Genomic DNA, 22729 nt, shown 5'->3' with positions numbered 1-22729 from the left:
CAAGCGGCTGTAATTTTTTCCCCATGATGTCATTAGAACATCTTTGAAAATTGGTCAACTCGGTCTCTCGTCCATTCAGAATAAGCTGATAAGCTGTAGTCCAACTCGTACCTTACTGAAATTCCAACATACTGTAGTTTCCTACAAACTGACTGGACATGTAGATTTGTTTGGTTGTGTAACAACATTGTTTTCGTTATGTCACTTCGGTTTACTTATTTCACTAAAATGCATTTGGCTCAAACTGATTATTTCGTATAGTTGTTGTTTTTGACACAACTTGACATATAAAAGTTTTTCCCGTGAGTTGGACCCACATACCCCTCTTACCATTCTGAGCTTTTCATGCGAAGTTCCGCTGGGACCAAGTTAGTCTGTTATGCAGCAGTTAGTAATTTCACATTGTTCTCTGTATGTAATAGTCGCCCGTGACCGAGCTGACTTAAACCAGCACATCATCCTAATCACACACGCTGCACCAACAGACGCAATATCAATACCGTTTCAGGATGCGAACCACCAAAGCCCAACTGATACCGACCAAACATCGCCAGTGAACTGATTCATATATATGCCAACTTCACATTATATTGTGATATATAAGGAAAGTGGTTCACCTGCTTCACTAAATATACGAACCAATACTTAAACTATTAGAGAAATTTTGTGGGAATAGGCTCGTCTATTCTTACAGGTTTAGTTGGTGTCGCGCCTACCTATTGTACCAACATCATTCGGCCTAACGCAAATCCTGCGTCTTGGTCTGACGTTAGGCCTTTAAAAAAGGTTAGCCAAACTTAAAATCACGTTGCATAATGGACCAATGATTAGAAAGTCCTTCTTAACAGTGTTCTGCTTTGATGAAACAGCATCCTTGCCGTTCTGTTTTACAAATTTAAAAGTTGTAGTTACGCTAGGGTAGGCCGAGGCTTAGGCTAAATTATTCCCACAGCTTAACGTTTCCCAACCGGCAATAGGCTACTGCCAGTAGCAATACAGTTTAGGCTAGGATAACGTATTCGTAGCCCAAAAAGGAGGCCTGGCCGACGCTACAGCAGTGGTATAGGTCTAGCCAGACAAAGATAAACATTGCAGTGGTTCGATGCTAACCGCAATTATTTCAATGGTTTGCCAGAAATTCAACATCATGTTTCATGATTTTTCTCTTGAGGTTTAAATCTTGACATTGGCCTAAGCTAAGTAAAATAAATTTTTTAGGTTTGGAAACTAAGGCTCCTACTTTATGGGAAAAGTACTTCTAGTACTACTGTACGAGGCTACTGTACTAGGCCTAGTAGGATCGAAAGTCTTACGATACTAAGTTAGGTACAGGTAGGCTAACCTAATAACGTAAGAATTTAGCAAAATTAAGTGGCTAGTATTACTATTAGTCTTGATACCGGATCCCATTTTGTCTGACTGAATCGCCATATTCCCCCCATTTTCAGTCATATTGTCAAAAAAAATTGCTTCTAGCCTGGGCTATTGCCACTGGTGTTTAAAGCTTCATACATCATTTCATTCACAAGAATGAGTGTCAGTTTCATTATGACATTTTGTGAATTGTTTAAGTGCTTTGATCAAAAGTTAGCATGTTTACATTTAACATCCTCTAAAATTCTTACATTACTTAAGCTGTATTTTCCTTCACTAGTAGTATTGGTGTGTGTTGATCCAAAAAAATTGTTTGGTGTGAAGGATATGTTTATATCTTAAAATGAATTTAAGGTTTGTGTAACTGATCCTTCTGTACATAGCTAATGTAACAGGGATAATTTATCCAGTATCACATCACAAAATAATATGCAAAGTGAGCAATACAAGTGCAATGGATACAATCAGTTTTTGAACACAGGACAAAGCTCAGAGCCTTGAAAACTGCTACACAAATTTGGAACACAATATGTTCCAAGGCCTATCGCAGGTCACGAAGGAAAATTACAGTAGCGATCTAAATTTTCTCAAAGCAAAAATGAACATTACCATAAATTTTATAGCAAATCAATGCCATTGGTAGTACATCAGTAATGACGATTATCTGATTTTGTTATGTGGTTTATTATTAACAATCAACTATGTGATTTCACCAATCGTATGATCAGATTCCCTCACAATAAGGTTTATACTATAAACTCCTTGAGACAAAATCCTACAAAGCTAGGCAAAATTCCCCAAACATTGCTCACGCATGAAATTTTATTGTAATGCTGCTAATTCAATTCCAAAGTATTTTTCATATATGTCATTATTAAAAAGATGAAGTAGTAGTTCTAAGTAATTAAGACAAAAAGATGTAAAGTTTGGTTAATTCATTGTATTCAACATAGTAGTATTTAAGCTCAGTGAGTGTAAGTGTCACTAACCATTTAGAAGTATTATGACACATTTTAACTAGTGATATGTAAAATGTAGCTCTGTTCAATTTACCTTCAGATGTTCTACTGATGCAGCGCTGTTTGATGAAATAAACTTTAACGTTTACTAGAGGACAGATAGAGAACAGCCATGTTTGGACAACAAAATACCCAGTTTGGGAGTTCTGGGTTTGGTGCCAACCAAAGTAAGTTCTGTTATATTGTAAACTCTTATTCCTACAGTATGTCCAGAGTAGTTTGTTACTTCAGTACAAACATGAATCACTTGGTGTATACACAGAGAAACCTGAGTTGTTGATTTATTCCCATTAAGATTGCCCATTTTGTATTTCTTGTCGGAGGCAATAGGAATGGTGGCATGTGTGCACGTGTGTGTATATATGTGATGTTTGCTTGTAAACATGATAACTCAAAAAGTTGATGGTGAATTAACTTCATACTTGGTGTGCAGATCTGTCTTATTAAGTAAAAGAACTCTAGATATTCTTTTCTATGATGGCCAAAGATCATTTGAAGTCAATAGAGGTCAAAGTATAAAAACTTTATAAACATGATAACTCAAATAGGATATCTTTGTGGAACTGATGGAGGTCAAAGGCCATTTGTGGTCAACCTTAAAGTCAAAGTCTGAAAACCTAGTATACATGATAACTCAAACAGTACATCTTTGTTGACATTCATAGTTGGTATGTAGATCCAACTTGGGAAGTGCGAGAACCTAATTCAAATTTGTGAAGGTCAACATACCTGTGTCAAATTCTGAATCCATGTTAACACAATAACTCTTAACTTAAAGCTACAATTAATCTGTGAGTACTCTGATGCTGTAATTTTTTGGTGAACGAAGTTCATTAAAGTTTTGTGAAGGGGCTCACTATGCAATAGGTCTTCAACAGGCAACTTAAAAAGTAAAATTCTTACCAGTGAATTAATTGGTAGATTTGTTTGTGCTACAAATAAGAACTGGAAATGTCTGATCTTTCTGGATCTCACTTATTTCTGGGACAAATTTAATTGTCTTGCTATACAATACATTAGTCAGATAGTTAAACTGGAATGTTGAGCAAATTATGGTGGCAAGGAATTTCAAAGTCTTAGGCTTTTTGGTTAAAAACAGGTTGTACAGTTATTCTCACTAGTTATTTAATCAAGGTTTGATGAAACTTTATCAACATATGTTTGTACCCATTCTCTCTGCAGCATCTGCCTTCAGCACCCCTGCTAGTGGTGGGTTTGGAACACCCAGTGCCTTTGGTGCACAAACACCCAGTACAAACCTGTTTGGAAATACAGCTAACACTAATACCTCTGGTGGACTATTCGGTAACAACAACAACAACAGATTTGGTCAGCCAAATACGTCAAGTGGAACTGGTATGTGCAATGTGTCTCTATTTAAAATAAATCTGTTCATCTCAGTCTCTAATGGATACAAATGGCATCCCTGTGGGCATTGCACAAAAACAGTTGGAATTGTTTCATTGAGCAGAACATTTTGACGGGGTGGGGGTGGGGAGGAGGGGGATTTGGCTCTGTTACATCAAGTCTTCATTTCAAGTATGTCATAGTTTGAGCTGTTACCATGTTGACAAAAGATTGCTAGCCTGCAATATTAGTCAAGAGTCAGATATAATATCCTGAAATTGCAAGTATTTGAAATTAATTTAAAACTTGTTGTCCTTCCATGTTCGATCAATTCCAATCTTATAACCTCTTTGGATTCTTCTTGAAGGGTTTTCATTTGGTAGCAATGTATTTGGTACTAGCAACAACAACACTGCCACCAGTACAGGGGGAGGAGGTCTCTTTGGCACCCCAGCAAGCAACTCCTTTGGCACTGGAGCATTTGGAGCCAAGCCGGGTAGGTCAATTATCTTAGCAAGTCTTCACTGCCAGTAAGTGTAGAAACATGTAAAACATAGTTGCATATGCCGATTTGTGGCTGCACCCTGTTGTTTGTCCCCCAGGAGACACGGGTAGATGTGGTGCACTGCAGTGCCCCAGGAGGGATTGTTTGACCTTTGTGTGGGTGTGACAAGTTACCAATGACCACGTGTGTAATTGTAAAGTCGTGTGAGGGGGCTTTAGCCTCAAACAAGACTGTAAACCTTCAACTTTACTTGAATATTGGTAAGTGAGCATTGCAGATCGCTTTGCAATGTTCAATATCGTTGCATAACATCTGACCAATTCCATTTATGTGTAGCTGCAGGGTTTGGTACAAATACCTCAGGGAGCCTCTTTGGACAACAGCCAAGCAGTAGTGGCTCTCTGTTTGGACAGCCAACAAACACGGCCTCTACAGGAATCTTTGGAGCCAGTGTAGGAGGAAACCTCTTTGGTTCATCTCAATCAGGCACCACCATCAAATTTCAAGTAAGCAATTTGCTTGTACTATATATCTTCTTGTATTTTGAATAAATTGATTTTGCTCAAATCACCAGCATAATAGTGAGACACAATGCTGTCTCAGGCTTAAAAAGATTGATTGCTACACAAGAGTTTCTGTGGTACCCACAATGTTGGTGGATAGAGGGGCCCTTAATTGTTTACTGTACTACTGGTAACCAATTATTTGCAGCAATTATAAAAGAGTATGCTGTTCTTTCCCAATAAAGGCTCCAAACAGCCAGGACACAATGGTTAAGAATGGCACCACCCAACAGGTGAACACACGTCATCAAGTCATCAGTGCCATGAAGCAGTATGAAGGAAAGAGTTTTGAGGTAAGACTCTTGTTTTTACAAGTATTGTCAGAGCAAAGTTTTAAGCATGTTTCGTATTTGGGGGTATTAGTTACATGCAATATGAATTTGCTGTAGACAAGTAGCCACAGAAATTTGGTTGTGTTGGATGATTGGGCAACAGTTATTAAATTGCCCTGATTGTGGTTATTTCGTCTTGGTAACAGTCAAAGTTTAATTCCTCTGACAATGAAAATTGTGCTATTTCTATATTACCAAGTCTTAAGTTCAAATCCCAATTTCAAAGAAATCCCAGGTCAATCCCAAACTTCAACTCCTTCCATGTTTAAGTTCTATTTCCGGTTTTAATTCTGTTGCAGGTTTCAAATTTACTCTGTTTGTTTGCTTACATGTCTCCTCCCAACATTACACTCCTATCAAGCTGTCACTTCTGGTTGATGACTCCCTCTCTCATTTTACCACTCAAAGTGTCTAATTTTCTCTCTCTCTCTCTCAGGAACTCCGACTGGAGGATTATGTTGCCAATAGGAAAGGGGGCACGGGTACGGGCATCCTGGGCATGGGTATGACGCAACAAGACAGTAAATCCAGTGGACTCTTTGGACAAGCCAATACCACCAGTGGATTTACCTTTGGTACACAGAGCAAACCCCTCTTTGGGGGTGCCACCACTGGTAAGATGGATGAAGATTAAAAGTCATATAAGTTGAAACAGACTACTAGTTCTCTTTTTGTTTCTGCCATTAATCCCTCCTTTGTCATGCAATCTTTACCTCTAATATTCGTCAAGTTCATTTTGGAATAAGCTTTCCTTTGGGCCCTTGACGTGATTATCTCAATAGCGTCCAAAATGTGTCAGGACGGAGGGATTTTTCCAAAGCCAGAAATGAGTTGACAAGTATTTATCTTTTAGCAGACAAGTCTACTAAGGTTATCTCCATTTCATCAAGTGCAATCATAATATAATTCAATAAAGACACTTCAAAGTAGTGACTAGACCTAACATACTGCTTTAACCTTAGTACAACCCTTTCGCTTCTGTCTCTGTTCCTTTCCTTTTGAGGGAGTTTTGCAATAGTTTGTGTTGATTTGTATAAATTAGAAGTGACATAACGTGGTGGATGAAATTGAGTTTGTGGTTAATTTGTCTTGGTAACATTCAAAGTTTAATTCACTTTAATAAAAATAGTTTAGTAAAAATAAAGTTACATTAAATCCATTGTTTCTTCACATCATTGACTTCCTACTTAAGCTTAAATCCCAGCCATCTTTAGGTGGTTGCGATGTTCTGGGGGCCAAGCTTTCCATCAACTTTATCAAATTTGCTTCTGTTTGTTCCATTTTTGCATGATGACATCAGAGAGTTTTTATGTGGTGATGGAATGGTTAGGGAGCAATGTTAATGTAAAGGTTTAGTATTTAGCAGCTATGGTGCCATCCCCTGATTTATTTATATTTTTTATAAAAGTAAGAAAACTTTCTCACATAATGAAATAGTTAAAATTTGATATTATTGCTGTGTTGGCCTGCCATACATGTCTACTATTGCACAGTCAGATGCTCTGACAAGAGGGAGCATTTGTCAAATTTATAAACGAGCACAAACATTTATAGCAGCATTCTTATTTTTACACAAAAACCTTAATATTTATCATTTAATCAAACTTTAAAAACAGGAGAATTGCTATGCTAAATGAAAACACTCAATTAAACTCTTCCATTTGCCTTTAGCAGGAGGGTTTGGAACCAGTGGCAGTCTGTTTGGCCAGACGGCCCAGCCCCAACAGCAGCAGAGTGGTGGATTATTCGGGGCCGCTAAACCTGCCTTCGGCCAGACGACACAGAGCTCTTCCCTCTTCGGGAACACAGGGACAGGGACAAGTCTGTTTGGTCAAAATACGCAACAGAAGACCCTCTTCGGCCAGCCCACCACCACTCCGACCACCACGCCATTGTTTGGAGGTGGAACCAACACCTTTGGAGCAACAACCAACACCTTCGGCAATTCCAGCTTCGGTCAGAATACCTTCGGTCAGCCAAACCAGGTAGGAACCGGAGAGATACAAGGATACCACTGAGGATGAGGGAGCTATAACCCCTCCTCTACACCACTTTAGCTGCTCCCTTCTTATTGTGAAACTATTTTTTCAACTTTAAAAATTTGCATTTGAGATGTAACTTTGCATAATTCTAACCAATCCATGTGATATTCACAAATATTTCTTACTTTGTCTAAACTAAGAGGTTTGTGTGTTGTTTCATTCTTTTGTTCCTAATTAGTGAGCTCAGAACCACTTAATCATGCTAATTGATGAAAGGTATTGAGTAACACCTTTGTGAAGCATCAAACTAATCCAACCATTAGTCTAGACTCAAAGCACTGTTGTAACAGATATAAGTCGGACTTAGCCTTATTTACATGTAGCACTTTGGGCAGAACTTCTTTTCATCAATTGAATTTTCAGGCTTTCAGGAGAGGGGGGGGGGGGTTCAGGGGGACTACAGCCCCTGGACCCAATGTCAATTTAGAGACCCGGTAAAATATGGAGAAGGCCGTAAGATATTGGATATATGAACAGTGGAAAGAGGGTGTTCGGGATATAATTGCCACCAGGACCTGATCTAGGTCTTAATGCCCCTGACTGTGTAAGGAATAAGTTTGCAGCGGTTAACTATCTTGAGTAAAACATGTATGGCTTTGGAGGAAAGAACCCTAGTGTTAATTAATTTCAGCAATGAAATGTCATCATCTATTTTAAGTGTTAAATCTCCTCCATTTTCCAGACCGGCAGCTTGTTCAACAAACCAACAGGCTTTGGCACGAGTACCGGCAACACAGGACTTTCCTTCGGCACACAGAGCAACAGTCTGTTTGGAAATCAGAGCAAGCCGGGCGGTCTGACCCTCGGGGGAGGCACAAGTACTGGCTTTGGTGAGTCCATAGACATATATTAAGGAGAATGCAAGCACATCCATAGACATCCAATTTCATTGGGTACACTCTTCATACCCAAACCTGTGTAAGCTAATGTTATAGCCTGGGTGTACTGCCATTGAAGGAGACATAAAACTTAGCCATTTACCTTTAACTTAATCTAAAGAGATACAACTAGGGCTAGTGTATTTGTGACAAGATGTCCAAGTTGAGCCTTAATGTGACCAGGGAAAGGTTTTTTTTCATAGTTTTGACAACAGCCAGAATGTTTTATCTGTTTTCCATTTAAGTTTTGTTCATCATTCATAGTGAATGTTAAGCACCTTGTTGAGGTAAACAGAATATTATCACCTAAAATTAGTTGGTGGTTGACTGGTAGTTTAGGTGAAAGTCTTTAAATATTCAACTTTTCCCTGCAAAGAAAAATGAAATAAATACCATTAAAAGCAAACTATATTTAATTGTAAGTATGTCTGTGATGTGATTTCTGGACTTGCTCTACTCTCCAGTGCAGTAGATATCAAGGATTGGAACCTCAAAATCATGATACTCCCTATGTTCAGTATCATTTCCTTTAGCTGTTTGATTTTTACTTTTATTTAGGCTAATGATGATGATTGAGTTTGTTTTTCTGGAATGGTATTATCTTGATGGTGGTCATAGCATTCTCCTCTGTTTATATCTATGTCTCATCAGGTAAAATACCTTACTAACACATCTAACACATCTCGTCAATAAACATATCACTTGCCATTTTGGATGCTACAGTCACTTATTCTTGTTTAGCCAGATATCTGTTTGATGACTGTCTTTGTTCCAAACTTAACCCTAACAATCATACATCATGGTTCAGATTTTGGCACAAACAATGTAGATTAGTTTTGATACTTTGCTTTGTGAGATTATTTAATGCTTGCAGGTGATAGCAATTACCACTGGTTAGTAACTTGATATATTTAGGGCAAAACAAAATGGTTCTTTCTTTGATGGTGTGTGATCCATTGTACTATGACATCTCTGATATTCTAGTTTTTAGAATGTTACAATGCTCAAAATCTTGCATGTGTCATTAAGTCTTGGATCTTATGCATCTGTGCTCATGGTAGAACCTTTGATGGTAAGTGTAGATTAAATCATCTTTGATAAGTAATTCTTTATGCAGTCCTTCCAATCTCTCTAATTTATCCTTCCCTCTCCCCCCCTCCTGCCCCTCCACCCTTTCTCATAAGCTTCATTTGACATTCAGTCCCCAACTTTGCTTAAAAGATATTTCATGCAAAATTCTATCATCTCATCGCCAGGAACAACAACAGATGGAGGACTGTTTGGGAACAAAGGCACAACAGGGTTTGGCACAGGATTGGGGACAGGTAGTACGTTTGGATCTACCCTGGGGTCAACTTTCAACACTGGTAACACAGGGGGGTCCCTCTTTGGTAATAACAAGACGACTGGCTTTGGCTCTACCTTTGGTAACACCGGTAAGGGATTTGGAATATCAGGTTTTATAAATATCATATATAGATCCATATAAGTAAATGAATAATGGAAAACTGACTGGGAAGCTTTAGACTTTGGAAAAATTCAAAGAAATCTATAGCTAGGGCAGGGTTCATACCAGTGACTAGCTCTGGGTTACAAGCCCAGCACTGAAATATAGAAATGCTGCCTTAATGTTAGCAATAGATATCTTTTTCTGTCAGTTGTGTGTCTCCCAAGTAACGCCGTGAGCTTTCCATTAAATCCAAAAAATAATATTGTTATGTTCCTGTTTTTCCGTTTCACTGTTAAACTTATTATTGTCGTAAAGAGATTATGTTGTTATTCATTTGTTTTTATCCCCATTGTTTTATTAAAGGCCTTAATCTCGGAGGTGGCTTTGGAAGCACTGGATTAAACACGGGTGGAACCAACGCCCAGTTAGGAGGGTAAGCTCTTTAAATTGCATTCTTCTCTATTGTCTCATAAATTGAACAATAACATGAAATTTTCTTTAATTTTCACTTTCTGTACATCTTTTCTTTCAGCCTTATTTTTTGAATGTATAAAGTTTTAAGGCTTTTATGGAGCTACTGAACTAACTTTGTGAAAGAATATTCTTGAAAAGAGAGGAAAGATACCTGAAGTGGCATTCTCCTAGGCAGGTCTTGTTCGCTAAAATGCATGGGCAGGATAGTAATGTAACCATTAATAATTGCAGGATCAAGCAAGTTTTCATCTTATTCAGTACTTTTCCTCCATAAATAATAAAGCTTCAAGTAGGGTTTGCAGAATGTTACAGAGAGTAAAGTGATATTTTAGAATTCTTTTTCATTCCTGCTACAATTCATTTCTCTTTTTTTTCTCCATTTTTCTTCTTCTTCTTCTTCAGAAATGCTCCTTCCCAGAATGCACAGAGTCAGCTTCATCTTTTTAACCTACTGAACAGTCCTTATGGAGATAACCCTCTCTTTAAGAACAAGCTAACGGTAAGATCCCCACCATCAAATTATATCTCATCTTAAACCAGATTAGAACTTTTTACTCTCCATTATGTATTCTTTCATTTATCATTAGATAAACAAAGGATATCCTTTTTTGAAGGTTTCTACGGGAAATAGAAAGGATAATGGGAAAAAATTCATTGTTTTGATTTTCTGATATTTGAAGTTCAGATTTTCAGATTTTTTTTTTCTTCCCTCAGGAAAAGGATGCTAAAGATGGATCTAACAAGTCAACCAGTTTTGCTGGTCAGAAACCTTTGAATATTCCTTCACATTACAAGGTGAGTAAAGAGGCTGTTTTTACTTTGCATCAAACAGTGGAAAGGGTAAATGTCTCTGTTAATGGGCAGTTCCCATGCCATAGATTTGCTTCCCACACCAGAGGGTTTTACAGAATCTTTTCAGAAATGTGTTCCTGGTTTAGTCAATTAATCCTTGCTTTTCTTCTGCTCTTTAAGTTGCAATCTATCATGCTGTCCATTTTGTGATTGATATTTTCCAATCATAAATTCCTTAACAATGGAGTTCATAACCACGACAAGACAAGTTTAACTTCAGTTTGTGAAGAAAACACTTGAATCTTTTGAAACTTCCTGATGAGCCTTTTGTATGTGATTGTGTATATGAAATGTGTCTTGACAACAGGATTTTCAGAATCCACTGAAATCGCTAGTTTTGTTGGAAATTAAAATTGTTTTTGTGAAAACGACTTCAAAGATGCCTATCTTTGCCCAATCTTAATTATCTAATTATTGATAATGTTTAGGTTCTTTAAAATTGTCATCTGATTCAAAAACTATATGATCTGGGTATTCATATTTATTGCTTTAAATGCTTGAAATTTACCTCGCACGAAAAGACACTTTTGTGACCTTTTTACCATTTCTGGAATGAATAATTTATTGTTGTTGCAAACTACGTATGTTGGAAGTGTTTGGAAAACAAGATGTGGTAGTTTGTGTTTATCAATTAATTTGATTATCTGATTATGGTTTTTTTTATCACAGGTATCTGCAAGACAGTCGCCTAGTGCTAAACCAAAACCTCACTTTTCTAACAACAAGTCTTGGAAGGTAAGGTGTTCATTTAAGAAAGCATCATTCAAAATGCAGGACCATTTTATTTATTATTGTTGTTGTTTGTTTTTGGGTGTTCCAATTGTTTACTTGTTATTTTTAATTAATAATGTTAATTAAACTCCTATAAGAATGCATATCCTTGACTATTCAAGTTACACTCTAAAAATAATAATATATATATATACTGCAAACTCAGTTTAGTATGTGAAGGGTTTAAAGCAAAACTAACTCATGATATAAGGAGGAAAAAAAATACAACTTTATGAACAACTTGGTCAGAAATTCAAGGTAAATTTGTAAAGTCAAGCAAGATATTTGGATGGTAATCCTAATGCAGAATGTGACAGACATTGAAATCAATGTCAAACAAGTTCCTTGCAATGGTCAGTTTAAAGGTAGCTGACCTCAATAAATTGACTGATTGTCTTTTCACTTGGACTGAAACTTTTGACGTGTTCTACTGAGATGGAGGTTAAAGCTATCCCAAAAGCTATCCCTAGGTTACTCTCTCCACAATCCGGAAACCTTTATGCTTTTGCATTACTACCACACTAGTTTTACAGAATGTTTTACTCCCATATTTATAAGCTAGTTACAAAGGTGGCATCTTTCTCTTACAGGCTAAGTTCTTTGAAGGGCTTGAAGAGGAAGATCCAACCCTGAGTCCAGCTACATTTGTACCGAGAAGGAGTGTGAAGAAACTGGTCATCAAGAAGAAGTTGGAATTAGAGGTTTGTTAGCTTGCTTAACTCTCAAGTTTGAATAGATAGACCATACTTGTTATACTCCTCAAGACTTGTATCTGCCACAACTTTCACTAGGTTACATCTGTTGCTTTGATACAGTGGTAAATCGTACATGCTATGCCCAGAATATGGCAGTGTACTTTCAATCAATCTTTCAGCTTTGTCAGCTTTTCCTGATAGTGGGACTAGGGAGAGATGGATATTTGGGATGGGGGGGGGCAGGGGGAGAGGGTGACAGAAAGTTCCAAACCTGTCAACTAACAAATGTTATTCTTGGTCATCTATTTCTTATCTGACCTTCATTTTTTGCGCCCATGTCTTTAATTCTGGTAAAGTTTTACTCAACAATGAAATTGGACAAAGAACTACAAATTATTGGTAGATGTTTATGCTCATAATTGACCTCCTCCTTAGATACTTTTATAAATCTGGTTAACTCTACATCTTGTAATGCTGCAGTCTCTTCTCTATCAGTGGCATATCTGAGGCATCTTTTGAAATATCCGGTGTAATATCCTCTACAATATCCTCTGTAATATACTTTACATCATCCGCTGTAATATCCTCTGTAATATACTCTTCAACATATGCTGTAATACCCTCTACAATACCCTCTGTAATATACTCTACAATATACTCTGTAATATACTCTACAACGTCCGCTGTTATATCCTGTATAATATCCTCGTAATATATTCTGTAATATCCTCTACAATATCCTCTGTAATATCCTCTACGATACCCCCTGTAATATCCCCTACAACATCCTCTACAAAATATTTTGTAATATCCTCTGTAATATCCTCTACTGTATCTCCAATATCCTCTGTAATATACTCTACAATATCCTCTGTAATAAACTCTACAATATAGTTTAATAATATCCTTCTTGTGTTTTATTTATTTTCATCATTTCATCTTCTCAGGATAATCATGTGAATGACTCTTCTCTATTTGGCAAGACACTGTCAACGGACGATGACCTCATTGAACGTACTTCCATTTATCCAGAGAGAGATTCTGACAGAGATCATGCCACTGACAGACAAAAGTGAGTTTTTAATGCATACATATATATTCGGCAGAGTGTTCTCCCATCCCTCACCCCCATCCTACCCCCATCCCTAATACATCCATTGAAATTGAATACACTACACAAACAGGGAACCACCTTGCTGATTTTTAGCATTAATCTAAGTCAAAATGTTGCAGTTAAGTGTTACCCTTTAATAGCAGCCTTTTGTACACAGTTCAACCATCAAGGGTAGCTCATCTCTTGCTAAAGGTCAGATTCTTTCCAACAGAAGAAAAAGTAAAGGTGCAATGATAAACAAAGTTATATCTCTCATAAATTGTGCAACTTTGGTACAAGTTTGAGATGAAATTTTCAAATTTATTTTCTTTTCTTTTAATTTTCAGGCCAAATCAAGATGGAGGATCACCAAGGGGAAACCCCACCTCCTCAATGAACCAGACTTCCCCTGCTGGGGTTTTGTTTTCTCCCATTGAGCCAGCAAGGTAAGCACCGTTGATGTTTCTTAGAACGGTCTTGAACACATTCACAACATTGTTCAAGACTAATTTGATCTGGTCAAAAAACAAAAACAAAACTCTTTCTCTTCATGTGATAACTTTTAGTTTTTAGTTATTTTTGAAATCTTCTGTAGTCATAAAAAGAAAAATGTTTCTCTGGGCATAATATGCAGCCGATTAAATTCACTCAGCTTCCTATTTTAATGCTTCCATTAATAATTTTTAGTTGCTGCTACTTGTTCATAACCATTTCCAGAGATGTTAGGTATATGTCTGAGTAAATGAAACATTAAAAATATGTTGACATCACTATTTGTGTGACATCTTTACTGTGTATTGCAAATAAATTAGCATAAAATACATGATATGACCTCGCAAGAATGTGAATAGTTGATCAGGTTTCTGTTCATTCCCCTTTTTTCTCATTTGTCCTAAAGCTCAAGCAAGGAAGATGGTGATCCCAACTGCACCGTATCTGACCTCAATCCTACGGGAGGATCAAAACCAACCAAAAAGTCCCTGGAGTCTTCAGCAAAGGTTCCGCTTAGGCTTCAAGAATCCACCTCCGATCTGGACCAGTCTTCTTTCGTGGAGGTACCGGACGAGCTGGAAAATTTACCACCCCCTCACCCGGCTGGGGTTGTCTTACACAGTCAGGGGTACTACTGCATACCCTCCTTGAAGGAGTTGGCTTCCATCACCAGAGACGGGCATTGCGAGGTGGAGAATTTCACCATCGGCAGAGAAGGTTATGGAAGTGTCTTCTTCCCGGGGGTCACAGACATCTCCAACCTCAACTTGGATGAAATTGGTAAGATTTTGCAGTTTGCTTGTCCCAAGAATTTCTGATTTTTCATTTATTTTTATGTATATTAAATTATGACACATGTCATTCATACTCTTGTATTCAACCAGGATGCATTAAGATTTTTAAAATAGCCTACCAACTTTCACCAATATTTCAAAAAAACTTTTGACCTTCTGCCACAGAACCATCATGAAATTTTTGTGCCCCTGTTTACCTCAATGGCAATCTGAGAATAATAGACACTTATTGAAATGTTCAGTAACAGAGAATTTCTTTGGTGTAATAAATGTCTTATTATTACTATGATGACAATAAGTTTGTTATTCATTTTCCTACATTCAGTTTACTTCAGACGTAAAGAAATTACAGTCTACCCGGATGATGATTCGAAACCAGCTGAGGGTGAAGGGCTCAACAAGAGGGCTGAAGTAACCCTAGACAGGACCTGGCCAGTAGACAAGAGTAGCAGAGAACCAATAACAGTAAGTTGAAATACATCCTCCTCCCTCACCCCAACCCAACCCCCTTTATCTAAATTTGAAAATTAGCCTGTTGTCAATTTCTATCATTGGCAGTACCAGCTAGGTTTGACTGAAATACTTAAATAAAGTTAGCAATGGTGTTATGAAGTGTCTTGTACTCACATTCATCTCCTTGTCCTGGTTGCTTTAATAAGAGATGCCATACTAATTATATTTTGCTAGTGTACATTGTTTACTGTGACAGTTTGACTGCCAATATATGAAACATCCCAATCATTTTCTGCCTTCTAGTTACTGTTATTTTAGGTTTGTATTAATTAGTCTCATCAAATTCAATGTGCACTGCCAGATGTCAAATGGGTTGAAATGGCATGTTAGAAGTTAACAAATTCCTTGTTCACCCTACCCTTATACCATGGGTGTAACTCATAATAATTTGGTATCATAATTCATTGATTTATCTATCAGGATATTGAGCGATTAAATGCTCTCGGCTATGAAGAGAAACTGGAGCGTGCAACCACCAAGTTGGGAGCTAAGTTTATTGAGTACAGACCAGAAACAGGTTCCTGGGTTTTTGAGGTAAGGACAATAAATTAAGGATGTAGTATGTAGTCAGAAAGTAGGTTTATAATTATCATGTAATAATCATATAATTATCATGAAGAGTACTTTTCAAATGTTTTAGCACACCAGAACTTAAGGGCAGTACAGACAGCTTCCAATGTTAATAACTCTTGAAAGCTGTCGATAAATCTTAAAGAAATCTGATGCCTTTGTCACAGAATATATCAAACAGACAAAACACAACTAGAAACTGAGGTAAAGACATTAAATTAAGTACAATAGTCTAGTATGTAGTCAGAAAGTAGGTTTTTAATTATCATGTAATTATCATGAAGGTACTTTCAAATGTTTTAGCACCCAAGAACTTGAAGGCAGTACAGTCAACTTCTAATGTTAATAACTCTTGAAAGCTGTCGATAAATCTTAAAGGAATCTGATGCCTTTGTCACAGAATATATCAAACAGACAAAAACACAACTAGAATTATGATTACATAAAGGAGTGTTGGTTCTTCATTCGTTGTTAAGGGTGGCACTTATGTATTTAGTGGCACTCTATATGTAGCAATTACGATATTGTTAAGCTGCTGCTGGTCATTACCTGATGGCAAGCACCATCGAGGTTGATGTAAAGTTTGTGAAGACATTCATGGTCCCTAGTAAGGAATAGAGTACTTAGATGTGCATTGATGAGAAACAGTGAGTCTGTGTGTACTGTTATTAAAGTGGAAACTACCAAAGGTTGGTCATGTGAAAGTAGTGCAGTGAAAGAAATCTCCTCATCTGTGATTCTTTCATCCTTATTTTCTTTCTCCTCATCTGTGATTCTTTTATTCTCATATTCTTTCTCCTCATCTGTTATTCTTTTATCCTTATTTTCTTCCTCCTCATCTATGATTCTTTTCTCCTCGTATTCTTCCTCCTCATCTGTGATTCTTTTATCCTCATATTCTTTCTCCTCATCTGTGATTCTTTTATCCTTATTTTCTTTCTCCTCATCTGTGATTCTTTTATCCTTATTTTCTTTCTTCTCATCTGTGATTCTTTTATCCACATATTCTTTCTCCTCATCCGTGATTCTTTTATCCTCATATTCTTTCTCCTCATCTGTGATTCTTTTATCCTCATATTCTTTCTCCTCATCTGTGATTCGTTTATCCTCATATTCTTTCTCCTCATCTGTGATTCTTTTATCCACATATTCTTTCTCCTCATCCGTGATTCTTTTATCCACATATTTTTTCTCCTCATCTGTGATTCTTTTATCCTCATATTCTTTCTCCTCATCTGTGATTCTTTTATCCTCATATTCTTTCTCATCTGTGATTCTTTTATCCACATATTCTTTCTCCTCATCTGTGATTCTTTTATCCACATATTCTTTCTCCTCATCTGTGATTCTTTTCTCCTCATATTCTTCCTCCTCATCTGTGATTCTTTTATCCTCATATTCTTTCTCCTCATCTGTGATTCTTTTATCCTTATTTTCTTTCTCCTCATCTGTGATTCTTTTATCCTTATTTTCTTTCTTCTCATCTGTGATTCTTTTATCCACATATTCTTTCTCCTCATCCGTGATTCTTTTATCCTCATATTCTTTCTCCTCATCTGTGATTCTTTTATCCTCATATTCTTTCTCCTCATCTGTGATTCGTTTATCCTCATATTCTTTCTCCTCATCTGTGATTCTTTTATCCACATATTCTTTCTCCTCATCTGTGATTCTTTTATCCACATATTCTTTCTCCTCATCTGTGATTCTTTTATCCTCATATTCTTTCTCCTCATCTGTGATTCTTTTATCCTTATTTTCTTTCTCCTCATCTGTGATTCTTTTATCCTTATTTTCTTTCTCCTCATCTGTGATTCTTTTATCCACATATTCTTTCTCCTCATCTGTGATTCTTTTATCCTTATTTTCTTTCTCCTCATCTGTGATTCTTTTATCCTCATATTCTTTCTTCTCATCTGTGATTCTTTTATCCTTATTTTCTTTCTCCTCATCTGTGATTCTTTTATCCACATATTCTTTCTCCTCATCTGTGATTCTTTTATCCTTATTTTCTTTCTCCTCATCTGTGATTCTTTTATCCTTATTTTCTTTCTCCTCATCTGTGATTCTTTTATCCACATATTCTTTCTCCTCATCTGTGATTCTTTTATCCTCATATTCTTTCTCCTCATCTGTGATTCTTTTATCCTTATTTTCTTTCTCCTCATCTGTGATTCTTTTATCCTTATTTTCTTTCTCCTCATCTGTGATTCTTTTATCCACATATTCTTTCTCCTCATCTGTGATTCTTTTATCCTCATATTCTTTCTCCTCATCCGTGATTCTTTTATCCTCATATTCTTTCTCCTCATCTGTGATTCTTTTATCCTTATTTTCTTTCTCCTCATCTGTGATTCTTTTATCCTCATATTCTTTCTCCTCATCCGTGATTCTTTTATCCTCATATTCTTTCTCCTCATCTGTGATTCTTTTATCCACATATTCTTTCTCCTCATCCGTGATTCTTTTATCCTCATATTCTTTCTCCTCATCTGTGATTCTTTTATCCTCATATTCTTTCTCCTCATCTGTGATTCTTTTATCCTTATTTTCTTTCTCCTCATCTATGATTCTTTTATCCTCATATTTTTTCTCCTCATCTGTGATTCTTTTATCCACATATTCTTCCTCCTCATTTGTGATTCTTTTATCCACATATTCTTTTTCCTCATCTGTGATTCTTTTATCCTCATATTCTTTCTCCTCATCTGTGATTCTTTTATCCTTATTTTCTTTCTCCTCATCTGTGATTCTTTTATCCTCATATTCTTTCTCCTCATCTGTGATTCTTTTTTTATCCACATATTCTTTCTTCTCCTCATATGTGATTCTTTTATCCTCATATTCTTTCTCCTCATCTGTGATTCTTTTATCCTTATTTTCTTTCTCCTCATCCGTGATTCTTTTATCCACATATTCTTTCTCCTCATCTGTGATTCTTTTATCCACATATTCTTTCTCCTCATCTGTGATTCTTTTATCCTTATTTTCTTTCTCCTCATCTATGATTCTTTTATCCTCATATTTTTTCTCCTCATCTGTGATTCTTTTATCCACATATTCTTCCTCCTCATTTGTGATTCTTTTATCCACATATTCTTTTTCCTCATCTGTGATTCTTTTATCCTCATATTCTTTCTCCTCATCTGTGATTCTTTTATCCACATATTCTTTCTCCTCATCCGTGATTCTTTTATCCTCATATTCTTTCTCCTCATCTGTGATTCTTTTATCCTCATATTCTTTCTCCTCATCTGTGATTCTTTTATCCTTATTTTTTTTCTCCTCATCTATGATTCTTTTATCCTCATATTCTTTCTCCTCATCTGTGATTCTTTTATCCACATATTCTTCCTCCTCATCTGTGATTCTTTTATCCACATATTCTTTCTCCTCATCTGTGATTCTTTTATCCTCATATTCTTTCTCCTCATCTGTGATTCTTTTATCCTTATTTTCTTTCTCCTCATCTATGATTCTTTTATCCTCATATTCTTTCTCCTCATCTGTGATTCTTTTATCCACATATTCTTTCTCCTCATCTGTGATTCTTTTATCCTCATATTCTTTCTCCTCATCTGTGATTCTTTTATCCTCATATTCTTTCTCCTCATCTGTGATTCTTTTATCCTTATTTTCTTTCTCCTCATCCGTGATTCTTTTATCCACATATTCTTTCTCCTCATCTGTGATTCTTTTATCCACATATTCTTTCTCCTCATCCGTGATTCTTTTATCCTCATATTCTTTCTCCTCATCTGTGATTCTTTTATCCACATATTCTTTCTCCTCATCCGTGATTCTTTTATCCTCATATTCTTTCTCCTCATCTGTGATTCTTTTATCCACATATTCTTTCTCCTCATCCGTGATTCTTTTATCCTCATATTCCTTCTCCTCATCTGTGATTCTTTTATCCTCATATTCTTTCTCCTCATCTGTGATTCTTTTATCCTCATATTCTTTCTCCTCATCTGTGATTCTTTTATCCTCATATTCTTTCTCCTCATCTGTGATTCTTTTATCCTCGTATTCTTTTTCCTCATCTGTGATTCTTTTATCCTCATATTCTTCCTCCTCATCTGTGATTCTTTTATCCTTGTATTCTTTCTCCTCATCTGTGATTCTTTTATCCTCATATTCTTCCTCCTCATCTGTGATTCTTTTATCCTCATATTCTTCCTCATCTGTGATTCTTTTATCCTCATATTCTTTCTCCTCATCTGTGATTCTTTTATCCTCATATTCTTTCCCTCCAGGTTCCCCACTTTTCAAAGTATAGCTTGCAAGATGACGATGAAGATGATGAGGTTGTACCTATGGAGCAGGGAAAGAAAAAACAGGAAGGCCAAAAGATTATCAAGGTGAGCTAGAAATTGAATTAAGAAGGTGGAAAAGTAAGGATTTTGTAGCCAATTTTGTTACTTATTTACTACACAATTGATGGACTTAGCTGATTTCATTCTGCAAATTCTGTCCGTTTCACAAATTTTATACTCTGGGAACTGCCAAACTGCTTGTAAGAGTATGGCATTCTTCCCCTGTAAATACCAACAAGAAACAGATCAAACAATTGTGGCGGTATTCATAACCATAGGTGCTCAAATGGAGGCCTGTGTGGTTATTTGTATTCCATTCTTTAGTTAACAGTGTTTACTACCAAGTAGTGCTGATATATGCTTAGTGTTATGTTAAGATCTATGCTTAGTTTAATATTTGTTCTATTCACAACGAGGGATGAACTTTGAGATAGGTGTCGTTAGCATTTATTTATATCGTTCTGGTTTGTAGAAAATTCCGTTGCAGGAGAAACATCTTCAGCCTAAAGTAGCAAGAGATACCTACCAGAAAGATGCTCCATCCCAGAGGCAGGCAGACACAGACATTCAGGGAGGGATCAGGAATGGTGACGCTTTCGCCAGAGATGATAAACAACCCCGGGGTCTTGGAGGGCAGAGCCTACCCTCCTGTTTTCTTCTTGGTGGACAGGGTAAGATTTCCGGTTCACATCAAGACAAATATTGCGCCATGAAGGTTAAACAAAGCAGATGAATGCACTTCAGATAAGAAGTGAACTTTTATGAACAAGATTGTACTTCTTAGGCTAGAAGAGTAATGCATCCTGCCAAAACTGACAGTGTCTTTTGTTGACATTTGCCATCAATTTTTCATTTGCAGAACTCACATTATCATTGAAATAATAGTTAATTGCACCTCTTGTCTTTTGTCATCTCCCTTCCCTCACCCTCCCTCCTCATCCCTCTGTGGCTCCTGTTGTGTTCATTCTGTGCTGTGGATTATTACAGTATTACTAAGTTTAACATATGTTTCAGAGGCTGAGTCAACCTTCATCTATCTTCATCCATCCTCTAACATCCTATCCATCCCCCTCCCAAAACCCCCTCCCAATACCCCCTCCCAATACCCCCGCCCACTCTACCCATCCATCTCACTTCCTCTGTGTGAAGCATTCAGCAGTTGACTTTTCATGTTGGTTTGTTCATCATGACAGCTTTACAACCACCAGAAGGAGATGAGGTTATGGAGGCCTTTGAACCAGATTTCCAGGCTCAGCCGAATGACAAGGAATACGATGGGTATGACCAGCAGGAATCGCCTGGATATGATGCAGCTGATGATGCTGCACCCCTGGTACCCCAACAGCGCCTGGCTGAGACCTTGGGCATCAGCACCCACCGGATGCAAGTGATGAAGGCATCGTTCTTCCAGGAGCCTCAGCCAATAGACAAGGATCCCAAGTTCTATGGTTAGTGTATATTAATTAAACAGAAGTTGTGTCTTCTGGATGTGTAGCTTCGGTTCACAAACTTGTAGTCCCACGACCTAAGCCACAATGACTGAGCCACAACCCACCCCTCAGAATCAATGTCCAGAATGCATGAACACTAGCTTGGACTACGGACAATGACAAGTTCCGAATAATGAAGATGACTTTTCCAGGTCTGGGGAAATCCCCCATAGAAAACTTCTGGTCCACCCCTCTATAGTTTACAGACTGTTGATGTAAATTGAATCACATTCAAGCTAATGAACCAACAAATTGATCTCATGATAGTTGTCACTCATTGTACATAAAATAAATCATCTTCTGACTTCAGATTTAAAGGAAATGAACGATTAGTAAGTGATGTTCTACAAATATTCAAGAATAAGTAGAAACAGGTTTCCTCTTCCTGTCTTGCCAAAAAAAAAAAGGAGATTACACTTTAGCTATGAGTTGGTGATTGAATGCTATGCCTAATCAAATATTCCACTAACAACAGAAAGATCGCTCTGACATGCTTATCCACCTTTTGTCTAATCCGTTCACAATAGTAGGATTTCTTGGAAACTTTTAGTGTTTTATTCTACTTAAGATGAATTGCAGAGGAGTTTACCAACCTGCTACTTCAGTCCTAGAAGAGGGAAGAGGATGGGGGTGGGGTGGGGTAAGTGGACGGTTAAGAACGATAGTTTATCGATGTTGTACTTCAATTCAATCAGAGGGCTAGGGTATGCAATACAACGTATGTATTACTTTGATTATTCTTGATATTCATTTTACCTCAGGCAAAGCTCAGAGTAGTTTTCTTGGTCACCAAGGATACCGACCGGATTCTTCAGTCCATTCTTTCAGCCACTCATTCCAAGAGACATGTAAGATTTCTCGCCTCCGTTTCGAAGTTTATCCGCAAACAGTTTCTAGTTTGCTTTCATGTTAACTATTTCAGCCACTTTTTCCTCTCTTAACAAAAACAATTCTTAATTCTGAATCAGCTGAAATGTGTCTTAAAGCAGCAACAGAATTACTCAAAATGATGTTACGTTTGATCTAAGCTAAGACTAAGACACAAGCACAAATTTGTCCACCAAGTGAAGTTTGTGAACAAGTCACAAATGAATTTGACCCTGTTTCTTAACAATTCGCCCACCAGACACTTTTATATCAGTTAGAATAACATGCA

The 22729-nt window shown here is 37.0% G+C and overlaps 1 protein-coding gene across 4 annotated transcripts in view; it reads left to right on the top strand.

The window, feature by feature from the left end:
• Window positions 1-478: 478 nt before the first annotated feature.
• The window catches only part of LOC139979834 (nuclear pore complex protein Nup98-Nup96-like), a 38702-nt gene continuing 16451 nt past the window's right edge, over window positions 479-22729 (top strand). The window contains exons 1-24 of one of the 4 annotated variants that reach the window (XM_071990984.1): window positions 479-786; window positions 2434-2560; window positions 3576-3749; window positions 4108-4236; window positions 4582-4751; window positions 4994-5101; window positions 5577-5754; window positions 6815-7125; window positions 7865-8012; window positions 9317-9496; window positions 9874-9943; window positions 10387-10483; window positions 10699-10779; window positions 11506-11571; window positions 12198-12308; window positions 13250-13374; window positions 13743-13841; window positions 14294-14667; window positions 15007-15146; window positions 15615-15728; window positions 20024-20128; window positions 20556-20754; window positions 21277-21531; window positions 22335-22421. In XM_071990984.1, the coding sequence (XP_071847085.1) occupies window positions 2506-2560; window positions 3576-3749; window positions 4108-4236; window positions 4582-4751; window positions 4994-5101; window positions 5577-5754; window positions 6815-7125; window positions 7865-8012; window positions 9317-9496; window positions 9874-9943; window positions 10387-10483; window positions 10699-10779; window positions 11506-11571; window positions 12198-12308; window positions 13250-13374; window positions 13743-13841; window positions 14294-14667; window positions 15007-15146; window positions 15615-15728; window positions 20024-20128; window positions 20556-20754; window positions 21277-21531; window positions 22335-22421 (3376 nt within the window). In that variant the 5' untranslated portion in view covers window positions 479-786; window positions 2434-2505. Of the gene's footprint in view, window positions 787-2433; window positions 2561-3575; window positions 3750-4107; window positions 4237-4581; window positions 4752-4993; window positions 5102-5576; window positions 5755-6811; window positions 7126-7864; window positions 8013-9316; window positions 9497-9873; window positions 9944-10386; window positions 10484-10698; window positions 10780-11505; window positions 11572-12197; window positions 12309-13249; window positions 13375-13742; window positions 13842-14293; window positions 14668-15006; window positions 15147-15614; window positions 15729-20023; window positions 20129-20555; window positions 20755-21276; window positions 21532-22334; window positions 22422-22729 lie in introns of all 4 variants that reach the window. The other 3 variants (XM_071990985.1, XM_071990983.1, XM_071990986.1) reach the window with 3 other exon arrangements.

Source organism: Apostichopus japonicus, chromosome 14 (assembly GCF_037975245.1).
Source record: "Apostichopus japonicus isolate 1M-3 chromosome 14, ASM3797524v1, whole genome shotgun sequence".
In the NCBI taxonomy this organism is placed as follows: Eukaryota; Metazoa; Echinodermata; class Holothuroidea; order Aspidochirotida; family Stichopodidae; genus Apostichopus; species Apostichopus japonicus.
The sequence above is the reverse complement of the archived record's forward strand: the minus strand, read 5'-3'. Positions and strand labels throughout refer to the sequence as shown.